The 14,754-nt window shown below is 29.6% G+C and overlaps 1 protein-coding gene across 6 annotated transcripts in view; it reads right to left on the bottom strand.

Annotated features, from left to right (window-relative positions):
* The window catches only part of LOC105838285 (potassium voltage-gated channel subfamily KQT member 1), an 87,904-nt gene that overhangs the window by 35,785 nt on the left and 37,365 nt on the right, over nt 1–14,754 (bottom strand). For all 6 annotated transcript variants that reach the window (XM_028189080.2, XM_036291240.1, XM_012683740.3 and 3 more), the window contains exons 7-8: nt 6,413–6,523; nt 5,803–6,009 (exon numbers count right to left, since the gene is read on the bottom strand). In XM_028189080.2, coding sequence (XP_028044881.1) covers nt 5,803–6,009; nt 6,413–6,523 — 318 coding nt within the window. The remainder of the gene's footprint in view (nt 1–5,802; nt 6,010–6,412; nt 6,524–14,754) is intronic.

Genomic DNA, 14,754 nt, shown 5'->3' with positions numbered 1-14,754 from the left:
TACAACTTTAAATATTAAAGTAGCAAAAAATGTATCACAATATATAGATAGTAAAAATAAAATTAATGTTTCTATGTAGTAAATAAAATAAATTATAGTAAATTTAATTATTGTTTTTAATATTTTTTAGCTATTATTTGTATGATAATAATAATAAATATAATCTAATAATAATTTGCATAAATAAAACAACTGTAAATATATAGTTAGCGCTAAAAATAACTATAAATTATAACTAAAGTATAGTAATTGCTATTTTTTTCTTACAAAAAACGTCGCGAACCCAAAAAATCTGATTTTAATAGAACTTGGCATAAATGTAGAAGAGGTAAATACATGAATTTAGAAATTTTTCGTTGGTGCTCAAAAACGGTTTAAAGGGGTGAAACCACCCTTCAAAGGTAAAAACATTTTTGCTTTTTCTCGATATCTTGTAAACGTAAACTAAACAAATATAAAAAATATAAAAAATGTTTTATACAAAAATTGTACAGCATAAATCTATTTAACTATGTTATTTACTTAAAAAAATTTTTTTTAACTTTTTTTAAAAATAAATAACATACTTAAATAGAAGTATTTATGCTCTAAACTTTTGTATAAAACATTTTTTGATATTTTGTTTAGTTTACGAGATATATCGAGAAAAGGCAAAAATGTTTTTACCTTTAAAGGTTGGTTTCACCCCTTTAAATCGTTTTTAAGCCCAAACGGAAAATTTCGAAATTCATGTATTTACCCCTTTTATATTTATGGTAAGTTTCATTAAAATCAGAATGTTCGCGAGGTTCCCTTGTTAGTATTTACAAAGTTATTGCAAATTACTTCAGAAAACGGAAAATACTTCAGCTATTTATATTATTATTTCTTAATAAAATACATCCTTCCGCTTTTTATAAATATTGTATAAATATTTTTCCAAACTTTACTTTCGTACATTTTTTCAATCCATCACAGAAAATTGTCAAAGGTTTTCGACCACAATTTGATCCTCTAGTCTTCTTAATGCTAGTAGCAGTTGTGAAAGGTATGTTTCGAATGTATCCTTTGTAAATACCATTTTCCTATTGACCCAGCAATTTTTATAACAATACTTGATGCACGAATGCAAAAATATAATTGACAATAATAATCACAAGCAATGGAAATCAAGCATAGCTTCCCCCGAAAAATCAAGCGCAGAAAATACCGCATCTGTTATTTGATTGTGTTCGAAAGCAATTTATTTGACAACTATTGAAGTTTTCAAGCGCAATAATGTTTGAAATATAAATTCAATTTTAAAAAAAGGTTGATGTGACGAAAAAACGTATGTGTGTATGTGTATGTATGTATGTGTTAAAATAAAATTCACTGACTTTTTGTAGAATTTGTATTGTTTACGTAATTACAACAAGAGCCAGTCGATGCAATGTTCAAACGATAATGTTTGCAATTTATGTGACAAATGTAAAAAAAAAACAAAATTTTTAGAAAGTCTAAATGCGTGACTATGCAAAAAGTTTGCTGACTGGCATTTTATTTAAAAGAAAGACTACGTTTGAAAAATGTTACACACATGTGAAAATATTCTAATAAATATCTGCAAACATTTCATGTGCTCAGCATTCCAACCAATAAATAGAAATTATAGGGTATATATGTGCACAGGGTGTTTCGTTTTAGTGTATTTCATTTAATACAATCAATTATTATGGAAAAAAGTATTTTTGGAAAAAATGTTTCAGGAAAAAATATGTAAACCAGATTAAAAGTCGGTTTTTAAAAATATATAGTCGTCATTTTTAAAATAAAATTATATAATTTTTTTATATTTGATCCAATTCTGCACAAAAGTTACGGTAACATTATTAAAAAATCAATAGTTTACAAGATATTTTATATTATTTTGACCTATTTCGATATAAAGTATAAAATATTTTGTGAACTATTCATTTTTTGCCAACTGTACCATAATATTTTTATGCACAGAATAAATAATAAGATAAATTAATTAATATAAAAAATAGGTTATTAAACAAATGTAATTGCATATTGTAAATCTTATAATCTATTGAAAAAAACTCTATACGTTTTCTTTACACCAATTAACACATCTTATTATTCTATGCAAAAATATTAAGGTATAGTTATTAATAATTTATGAAATATTTTATAACAATAATTGAAATAAGATCGCGACGTGTATAATACAATTACAATCATGAAAAGGTCGACAATGGTCATAGCAGGAGTTTAGTGTCTAAATAATATTTTCTAATATTAATAATAATTTTTTTTCTCTAATTCTTCGACTTGCGCGTCATTACTTTTGTTCTTGAAATGCACTTTTAAATTGAACCATAATAATAGTATCATAATATTAAATTAATGATTAATTTAATAATACTGATATTAGAAATGTATATTAAATATTTAATATTAGAAATATATCCGAATAAAATATTTCGTAAAATATTGCTTTTTCAAATACTTTATCTTAATACTTTTATATGTAGAATAATTAGGAGTCATATTATGTAAAAAAAATTATTCCATCAAAAACTAGCAATAACCTTCGACATAAAAAATTAATTTTGTTCAAAAATAAATTATATTATGTGTATTTTTTTAAATTATATAACTATTGCTTGAAACATTTTCCCCGAAATATTTCTCTTCAACATAATCGATTGTATCATTTAAAATAAAATACCCTATACACATATTCAAAAAGTAAAACCAATCTATTACCAACATTTCGTTAAGAACAAATTGCCCGCTGTAATTGCAATAAAATTAAATTGAACTAATCAAAAATGAAAGCGCAACTTTCGTTACTTTGTATGTAATGGGGATAATGTACAGAAAGCCTCTAGAATATTTTTAATTGCATAAACACACGTATGTGACTAGCAACATGGAGGAAAAAACAAAATCGCTTGGATTTCGGCGGTTAAAATAATGGCACATTGAGAACATTGAGCAAAAAAGTTCGCATTCTCCGCTTGCAACCATCCACTGCCAAATTATTGTCGGATAAGTAATATCAGACAAATATACAGCCGTCGTAGTTGGTACACGATACCGGGATTTAGTCGAAGGGTAAATACAATAATAATTAATAAAAAACAACATTAGGCGGCGGAACTTGTTCGCAAATCTCATCAATAAACTCAGAAGTCTTAACTTTATTTGTCAAGTATTAAGTGATACTTTTATTTTATTTTAACAATCTCGAATTTCAACACACTTGAAGATAAATACGAATTGATATAATTTAATTATGTAAAACTAATTAAAAATTAGTTTTAATTGCCGTTACATAAATTTTAACCAATCAAGAACATTTTGTCTTTTTTGTCGCATTGGAATTCACTCGATTATCGAATTTAGATTCGAAAACCACGAGGTCCAATATATTCGCGACACCTTTTCTGCTTTTATTAAAATGCTGAATAATTTGTATTGGTTATTACTGGTTATATTACTATTTCGATTGAATTAATCATTATCAGTTTACACGTTATTAATCTTCTGAGTTACTTCGCGCTTATTCGCGCGGCAGATCGGTAAAAGGCAAATTTGATATCGCGCAATCCGCTTAGAGCACGACCAAGTCCCCCGCGACTCAACGGTATTAGTCGACAATCCGCTCGCTCATGGAAATGCAATCGCGGTAAAAGTCGAGAGATCTTGGCAGCAATTAACTCGGATGCGATATCACGAGTAATTTTAGATTAGTTTGCTCGCGGCTGCGCGCTACGAACAAGATTTACAAGGAGGGAAGGGGGGGAAAGAACTATAATTTTTCGCATGTTTGAACAGGATGATCACGAGATTCGCGACGGATTAGCATTCGTCTCGACGGCGCCGCACAATAAGGTAAATGTCCCAGTAACCAAGCATGCGATTATGCGCGAGTCAAGATTGTTGAACTATAAATTTATCTTCACGATGACAAATATATTATTTAATCATATAATTAATTCTAAATTAATGTTCGTCTTACTCTTCATTTATCTTATATAATTAATTGAAATGTAAAGTGCAAAATGTTATTATTAATACACAAAAATACGAAAAGCTTTTAAATTATTCCAAAAATAATAAAAATTTGTAAAGCATCTGAATGGACCAATATTTAAACAATATAGAACGTTTGTCTTTTATATTCTAAATGTTTAATTTAATATTTGTTATTATGTTTAATATTCTTTACTTTGTTTATAAAATAAACTACAAACAAAAAAATATTACTTTGATAACTAAAAATGTTTTTTCAAGACTTTTAACAACGTTAAGAAAATATAAATTGTAACTTGTGTAACAAATTCCTTTTTCTTTACGTTAATTTTTATAATATTCAAAATAATCCATATAGAATATAATATAATATAATATAATGAAATATAACAAGAATATTCTTGGAATATTACTCTCTAAATTGCAATCAGTGTATTATTACTAATTTGCAGTGTATACTGCTATAAAGCTGTGATAAGTGAGTATTCATTGCCTTTTAGTGATTTTTATTTTAGAATTAGTGTATGATCACTGAAAGATCAGTACATTTATTTCACCGATTGACAAATTATAAATACATCATTGAAAATCAGTGTGCCTTTACTGATTGCATTGATTGTAATGTAGAAAGTAGCTATATATATATATATATATATTATATTAAAATATTCATTAAAATAAGTTACATTAATACAATGGTAACATAACACAATTGTATTAATCAATTAATGTAATATTTTCTATATATTTATGTAATATTACAAAAAATTAAATCATTTTGTTATTTTTATATTGCAAATATATTGCAATTGTGTTGCCGTATATAATTTATTTATTTTTATTTTAAAGCTTAATTTTGCAGGAGCTTTACCTTAAAAAAAATATTTTATCATTATTTTATTATACAGAGTGTCCTAAAATATATGGGTCAACGCTCGTAAAAAGGTAAAAGGGATCGAGATGAACATAAAAGTCCAATATTGCCTTGTATTAGGTTCACCAATAATCGAGATATTAATGTATGGAATCTGCAAATAATTTAAGTAATTTATATCGTAATTGTGAACGGTAAATTAATAAAAGCTTATCATTCACGATAGATTTTTTCTTCCGTGTCTCGAGCGGATCGAGCTCTTCCCTCAACGCGCTCTCATTCGCATAATTTGAAAAATTAATATCTCGATTATTGGTGGACCTAACCCAAGACAATATTGGGCTTTTATGTTCATCTCGATCCCTTCTATCTTTTTACAACCGTTGACCCACATGTTTTGGGACACCCTGTATATTATAATATAGCTATAAAGAAATATCATAATGCTACGTATTATATATGTGTTTTAACTGCGAGAAATGAAACGGCACTATATTTAGCAGTGCTGCTTTCACTTGCAATATTTATATGATAAGCAATAATATTTCAAATAATATTATACGTATCACATTGTAGTACAATACAAATATTTGTGTAAAATTTCCGTAATATTACTGGCATTACGAGATATGTAGAAAATTTACCTTGTTTTTATAATGTCTTAAAATATTAAAAGATTACATTTCTAATATTACAAAAAGAAACACATTTAAGATTAATATCTAATAATAAATTTCCATGTAAGTGTCAGGTATAAGGACATATTCGATCACCGGGACATTTACTTTAATCGCTCGCGGCACGGTCAATTAAAACGTCCAAGAACATTGTATAAGCAGCTAAGAACATCAACAGTCAACAGCTAAATATGGCTACTGCGCACCGGTTCTCGCTAACACGAACTCGCAAACGGGAAACGTTACCTTGCCCAGAGGTGTCGAGGGCTGGCCGGCCGGGGCTGGATCCTTGATGTAGATATTCCACGTAGCAACGCTGTTGATGGCCTTGTCAGCGGCGTAACACCTCCACAGACATTGTATCAACATCGCGGCAGCCGGTATTTGCCGATTGAAGTGCTTCTGTCGTTGCTTCTGCTGTACCTTCAGCGCGAAGCCGGAACCTAGGATACCCTGGGGAAAAAATGCGAAAACATCGGCTCACGAGGTACGATTGTTTGGATTTCTCGTGTAGAGACAGATGATCCATTACAAATACAAAATTCAACTTCTGTTAAGTTCTTCGAGTCAATATTACCTTTATCAAAATTTCATGTAGAGCTTACAAGCGATTTAAAAGAAGATTCTCGAAAATTGAAATTGAAAACGAATAAATGATAGAATAACACGTCTCAATTAAGCTTATTGAATTATCCCAAAATTTGGGACAAAGTTTTTGAATTTAATTGCAAAGAACGAAAAACATCTGACGACGTTTTCATTTGATATATTAATTAAAAAATCTAAACAAAAAGTCAATAGATGCGTAAGGTACTTTGTATATTGCAAGAAAATTAATATTTTTTTATATACTCACAGCTGGAAGTGCGAAAAATGATATGGCGAACACGCTGAAACACGAGGCCACTATTTTTCCCATCCATGTCTGCGGAACCGTATCACCGTAACCTATCGTCGTTACTGTGATCTATAATACAAAAAAAAAACATCAAAGGTGATGGTTTCAATTATGGACCATTCAAAATAATTGTCACGAATTTGTGTAAATTTAATAATTAAATTTTTAACATTTACAAATATTGCAATGTCAGCAATGTGTAAATAGTAAATATTATAATTTTAAAGAAAAGCTATTCTATATTCAATAAATAGAGGAAGATTGTGTGTGAATTTTGAAAATATTTAAAAAAGTTTAAATACGTCTCAATTATGAGTCGACATAATTGAGAAGGATAAGTCTCAATTATAAATCGACATAATTAAATGTATGTTAAGCAACGTTAATGTACATTAATATATGTAATTAATTTTAATGTAATGTTATTGCATGTTTATTGTACGTACATAGTTTCTATACATATCAGTAAGGTCTCAGGAATGATCTTAGGTCTCGATTATTGATTAAGTTCTAGTTATGGATCAAATTTACAAAATTAAATATTTCACAAATATATACATACCCATTTAAAAAATGTAATATTTTTGCATTTTTTATAATTATTGTAATATAAAATCACTTTCTCAATTATTGCTGGCATTAAGAAGAAAAAGTAGAGTGTTACCGTTAATAATCTCTCTAATAATATCTCAAAGTTTTTAATACTTTTTAATGTACACAGAACATTGAAGAATTTATGTTCTTTGTTAAAAAATATCCTGGTTAAAATTTTTATTTTAAAACACATTTGATTGTAACTTTAACTGTTAACTTCATTTGAATTAACACAACAATAATATGTTAACGCTTAATATATTGTTGTTGTGTTAATTCAAGTAAAGTGTTAAATTATTAGAATAACTAAAAAAAAGTGTGAAACAAGTAACGCACAACACACACACACACACACACACAAAATGTGCATTTTTAATTTTACATAATAAATATGTTTTCTATTAGTGAATTTATTTATTAAAATTACAGAATTTATTTATTAAAATTATTATCCATAAAAATTGACTTATTATCTATTAAAATTGACAGAAAAAAATGTTAAATTTATTTTGTAATATAAGAGTTACTATTATTTCTTAACGTGATCTCGACGTGTCCAGACGTGTCTCGCAAAAATCAAGAAAACTTTGCAAAATCTTCTCATTGCTAAAATCTTTATTTTATGAAGTATATATATTATTAATGTGTTTTAATAAAAACTCCGTCTTACATTAGCATTATTTTCTCAAGTAATGCTAGAAATTGCATGGTAGTTCGGTAGCACATGAGCACAAACGCGTCATGTATTACGCGGTACCTACTATCTCGAGCACGATCTACTGTAGCTCTAAAATTCATTGCCAGTACTGAAAATCTATAATTCACGTTACATAAACTATTGATTTTCAGTATGAACAGTGAATTTTAGAACACGGCCTGTATATTACAAGTTCGGCAGTCTTTCTGTCACCTTAATCTAATCTAACTTTTTTATGTGTTTGTGCTGTGTTACGCTGATCTGTAATTGACATATTTTTACCTATTAATATTAATACATTATGATAACGTTAAGGTAACATTATAGCATGTTAACGTACGTTATAACACGTTATGCATGTTACATTAACATTATTATAATATTAATGTAACGTATATGATATATTTATGTAACATATAACATGTTATAGTATACGTTACGTTACATAGAATTAAGAAACAAGAAGAGGAAGCAATGACCTCACATGAGAAAAGACATCTGGCAGGACTGGCGCGATACATTTAGCGGATACACATATACATATATACACAAGCAGACCGACGATTACACCACAGAACGGTCAAAAATGTCTACACGTTGTTCTAGCAATAAAATTTATTATTACAATCCAATCTTCGTGTCTAATAAATAGTCATTTCGCCCTATACAACAGGTTATGGGCCCAGTTCGGACAAGGGATTCAGATTGGAAAGTCAGTGAAAAGGAAATAAAGCTGCGAAAGTAAGGTATAGGTTAAAGGCACAAAAATGGCAGAAACATCTCGTGTGATGGTCACAAAACTAAATAACGATAACTACGAATCATGGAGATACAAAGTAGAGTTGTTACTTATCAAGAAAAGTCTGTGGGACGTGGTAAATAAGGAGAGACCAGCACAACCAAGTGCGGCATGGCTAACCAAGGATGCACAAGCGAGAGCAACAATCGGACTCTTGGTAGAAGATAACTAGCTCATACACATTCGCAACGAGACGACAGCAGCAGAAATGTGAAAAGCGCTACAAAATTTTAACTAAAAATCTTCGTTATCAAGTAAAGTTATGTTACTAAAGAGCTTATGAAACTTGTAGAAGACGGTAACGTTGAAGAATACATTATTAAAATGTCAATAATAAAAGAAAAATTAGAAGCTATTGGAGACACTATTAAAGAAGAGTTATTTATTGCAATGTTACTTGGTAGCCTTTCAGATTCGTATAACAGTCTAATAAATGCGCTTAAAAGTAGACCCGAGAAGGACTTAACTATCAGCCTAGTAAAAGGGAAGCTCGTTAACGAATATCGTAGAAAAACAAGTAACTTCGTCGCAACGAATGAAATGCAGAATAAGGTATTGAAAACACGAGATAGCGGAAACCACACAAAATCGGAACAGAACCTTACAGAGTGTTTCTTCTGTAAAAAGAAAGATTACATGAAGAAAAAATGCAGAAAATACAAAACATGGAAAGAAAAAAATGAAAAGACAAGTAAAGTAATTGGGGATAAAGATAATCTTAAGGATATTTGTTTTAATATAGATGACAAAGAACATTCTAGAGAAGCATATTTCATCGATTCGGGCGCCACAAGTTACATGACAAATAACAGAAAGTGATGGAACATTTAAAAGTATGGAAAATAAAGTAACTGTAGCAAACGGAAAGAAAGTCAGCGTAATGGGTATAGGATCAGGAAAATCAATATGCTACGACAATAATACTAAAAGAATAATTACATTAAGAAACGTTTTGTATGTACCAAATCTACACGGTAACTTATTATCAGTGAAGAAAATTATGGAAAATAGATTCACGGTAGAATTCAAAGAAAAGATATGCAACATACTGGAAGATAAGAAGATAGTTGTTACAGCACAAAGCGCAGGAAATTTATATATGTTGAGAATATAAAGCTTCATCATCGATAAAAGCACATAAAAGATAAATGCATTCATACATGGCGCAGAAAGCTGGAACATAGGGAACCGGATGCAATTAGAAGACTAGTAAAAGAAAACATGGCATACGGAATTGCGCTACAAGATTGTGGAATTAAAGAAATCTGCGAAAAATGCATTCAAAGAAAAATGAGTAGGAAATATTTTTTTTGCCTCAAATACGCAAACAAAGGATATCCTGGAAATCATACACAGTGACGTATGCGGTCCAATGCAAACCATTACACCCGGCGATAAAAGATACGTATTAACGATGATCGATGACTACAGCAGCTATAAAGAAGTATTCTTATTAACGCATAAATCGGAAGTCTTCAAACGTATCAAGGAATATATCAAAATAGTTAAATTCAATAAAAAGCCTAAAATATTAAGGTCAGACCGTGGCAAGGAGTATGTTAAGAAACAAGTAATGGACTACTTTAAGGAAGAAGGCATCAAGTTAAAACTCACGATACTATACTCAATACAACAAAACGGGAAGGCCGAGAGAAAAAACAGATATCTAATTGAAATGGCTAAATGCATGATTATCGATGGCGGACTGGTTAAGAAGTAATGGAGTGAAGCTGTAGTAACGGTGAATTATCTACAGAATAGACTACCCACTAAATCAAGTGACGGCACACCATATGAAAAATGGCACTCGCAGAAACCAAATTTAGACAACATACATATATTCGGATGTGAAGCATATGCAAGCAAAGATTCTAGATGAACTATGGCGTAAATTAGATAATAAGGCAAGAAAGTTACATTTTGTCGGATACAGCGAACAGTCGAAATCATTTAGGCTGTTAGATGAAAAAACAGACAAAATTATTATCAGCAGAGACGTGACATTTCTAGATGGAAAGCGAAAACAGCAGGAGGCAAATAAAGAAAAGAAAAGCAAAGGACTAGAAACGGAAATAGAGACCATAAAAAAGAAATACAACTACAGAAGAAGAGGAAGTGCAAGCCGGAAGACAAGAGACAAGACAATTAATAAATAAACCAAACATAACGGAAACGCCAAGAAGATCAAAACGAGAAAATAAGGGAGTCTCTCTATTAAGATTTGACAAATATGCAGGCATAACAATACATGTAACTGATGAATCGAAGACAATCGAGGAAGCACTGAAGAGAAAAGATAAGCATAACTGGAGAAAAGCACTTGACGAGGAATATAAGTCCTTGATTGCAAATAAGACGTGGAGGGTAGTGAAACTCCCCGAAGACGCGAAGATTCTAGGATGCAAATGAGTATTCAAGATCAAAAAAGATGAAGAAGGAAAAATAGTCCGTTACAAAGCTAGATTGGTCGCTCTTGGATATAATCAACAACACGGAATAGATCACCATAAAGTCTTTACACTAGTGGTCAAACAGAGGACGCTAAGGATTATATTAACTATAGCAGATAGAGATAAACTACAAGTACAGCATTATGACATAAAGAACGCATTCTTAAACGCAGAAATAACAAAAGCTATATATATGAGATAACCCAAGGGATACGAGACTAAAGGAAAGGAACATGTATATTCTTAAATTAAACAAAAGTTTTTACGGATTAAAGCAGTCGGAAAATTTATGGAACGAATGCATTTCAGACAAACTGACAACGCTGGGATATGTACAAGGTAAAACTGATCCATGCTTTTATATAAAACACAACAAAAATATTAAAACTTACATAACAGTTTGCGTGGACGACATAATAGTAGCACAGAAGAGATAATAAAACTAGAAGATACTCTATCAAGTTCATACGCATTAACAAAACTTGGGAAGATTAAAGAATATTCAGAAATTCAAATGCAGACCGACAATGAAAGAGTTTATTGTATACACCAGAGAAAACGAATATATCTTGGAAATCTACGGATTGAAGGATGCAAAAGGATCTCGTATATCATTAAACGTAGGATATGAAGGTCTTGAAGATAACAGACATTTAGAAGAAAGAAAAGATTTTCAGAGTCTAGTGGGAAGTCTGCTATATATAGCCACCAGTACGCGATCGGACATACAAGCGAGTGTGTTGCAATACTAAGCAAGAAATTAAATAACCGAACCAAAACAGACTGAACAGAAACTAAGAGGATAGTAAGATATCTCAAATGTACAGCAAACTATAAGGTTAAACTGGGAAACAAGAAAGAAGAAAGAGGATTTGTTGGATATGTAGACGCAAACTGAATCCAAAATAGATAGAAAATCGAACAGTGGATATTTATTCAAGTCTCATGGAAGCACATTTAGTTGGGCATGCAGAAAGCAAACGTGCGTGGTACTATCCGAAGCTGAATACATCGCTCTAAGTGATGGATATCAAGAAACCCTAGTTAATGAAACTGCTGGAGGATACAAGAAAATTTGGCACTACCGGTGAAGATATACGAAGACAACCAAAGTTGCATCAAATTAGCTAGCAAACAGAAATTCAGTAAAAGATCAAAACACATAGATATGAAATATCATTTTGTAAAGGATCTAATCAAAAGCGACAAAATCGAGTAAGTCCCAGATGCGCACAGATCGAAACGGACACCACCAATCAAATTCTATAAATTTATCCTAACTAACTAATTCAGCAATCTGATTGGTGGTGTCCATTTTGATCTGTGTGCATCTAGGACGCTCCCACAAAATCTTACTTGAGTATTGTGCAAGGACATGGTGGAGAACATGATTGCAGATATGCTCACAAAGGCAATATTATACGTGAAGCTTAGAAAACTGTCAAAAGCAAGCGGTCTCAAAGTATCATTCAATAATGACAACGATGTCATTGAAGAGGAGTGTTAGAATTAGGAGACAAGAAGAGAAAACAATGACGTCACATGAGAAGAGACATCTGGCAGGACTGGCGCAATATTTTGCGGATACACACATATACATAACACACAAGCAGATCGACGGTTACACCACACAGAACGGTCAAAAACATCCACACGTTGTTTTCTCTAGCAATAAAGTTTATTATTACAATCCAATCCTCGTGTCTAATAAATAGTCATTTCGCCACATACAACATGCATTAACATTATAATAGTGTTAAAGTAACATGTTTTATGTGTTATTTTTACGTAACTTTCTCATTAAATTGTTACATAAAAATTATGTCAGATTATAAAATTTACATCTATTTTGATCTTGAAATATAATATATTTATGTTGCTATCTAGCATATGCTGTATATGTTAAATTAATAGAAAAATTTCTGTGAACCGTTTGGGACATGCAATATGTGTTAATTAAATTTAACAAACTTTTCAATTGTGTATGTATTGTATGTTTAATGTAACATTACTAAATACCATTTATAAGAGTACCACAATTTCAAGGGATTAAAGAAGTATTCTTTTATCAAAAAATATTGGACTAGAAAACTGTTGGAAATTATTAGCAATTATTCGAAACTAATATTATACAAGTTTCAATAATTTTTTCGCAACTCAATTTTTTTTATAAAAATTGTAAAGTATTAAAAAAAGGTATTATTAAGGATAACAGTCTGTTTTTTTTTTCTTAATATCAACCAATAATTGAAAAAATAATGTTATCTTACAATAATTACAAAAAAATCAAATCAAATTTTCTGCAATTTTAATATGTATTAATATATTTGTAAAATATTTAATTATGTGAATTTTGATCCATAATTAAAACCATCAGCATACTCCTGAAGTATACGAAATTACTTCATACACACAATGTAGATTTCTAATGATATTGAATCTAGTCCAGAGAGTTTCGCCGCATAAGCCGCTGACATCTACTTTGTGAATGGTTTACCCACGAAATATAATTAGTTAAATCTATTAATTAGCACATATTACACCCCAATAAGTAATTTATGCTGTTTGCGTAATAGAACCTATTTGCATCAGTACCAATATTCCGTTGAGATATAATCATTACCATTATACAGTAAACTGCGAAAAAATTATTTTTGCAATCACGCATTCTTGAATTTTTTTTCGCAAATTCCACATCTCCAATTAATCAAACATTTGTCAAGTTATTTTTTTCATAGAATTAATTTAATTGCTTAATTTATTGCATTCTTTTTTAATTTCTTAAATAATAAATTGCGTTTTTAAATAATAAAATTATTTAAAATTTAAATAATAAAACATTTTTACACTTGTAATGATTCAAGAGAAAATAATTATAAAGTCTTTCTGCATCAATTTTTTTAAATTATCAAACTAAAAAAACTACAGATTTACAGTTATGCAACGAAATGCAGGACAAGATAGAAATAATCCAGTCTATCGGTCTATTGGCTATAGTAAGAGAAAGATTCATAATATAATTAAAACATTTAAGAATACAACAGAAATAAAATGTGAAGTTAATAGTAGAGATATACAAATCCAAACAAATCATATTTGTACACGAAATAAAATGTTTCTATTATTAAAATCAGAATGGAATCAGGTAAGTTTTAATTCAGATTTTAATCTTTATGATCAAAAAAATTAAATACAAATCACATATATTAACAATTTCGTAAAATCATATTTTTCATAACTTTATATTATATAATTAATACATCCTATCTAAAAAAAAAATGCATGTAAAGTCAATTGCTCGCATCTCTCGAAATTTATTGTTGTCGCTTTTCCGCGATGCCGATTAATTCTTTCGCTGCGCTTACTTCGTATTGAAAAAGTAGCTGTCATTGCGATTGAATTTTGATAGCTGTCAAATTTGTATAGATATCATCTATGCAATTATCGTTGTAATTTATTTTCAAAAAGTAAAAGTAAGAAAGTAAGTAGCGTGCGCGAAGCGCCAACTATACACCATCTGTGATATATAGTTAATATAAATTTTTCGTATACATATAAACATTTTTTAAATTATTCATATATTAAAATTTACCATGACAATAATTGTATTGTTATGCTTCAACGATTTAATTCACTCCGGATAAAATTTTACTAATTTGATTCAAGTTAAATTTGAACAAAGAAATAAAATTCAATTTGATTCGATTCAATATAAAAAAATCTTAAATAGCATATTATTAATTAATAATTTGCTAAAATA

The sequence above is a fragment of the Monomorium pharaonis genome, chromosome 8, assembly GCF_013373865.1.
Source record: "Monomorium pharaonis isolate MP-MQ-018 chromosome 8, ASM1337386v2, whole genome shotgun sequence".
NCBI lineage: Eukaryota > Metazoa > Arthropoda > Insecta > Hymenoptera > Formicidae > Monomorium > Monomorium pharaonis.
This window is presented reverse-complemented; position numbering and strand designations above follow the sequence as displayed.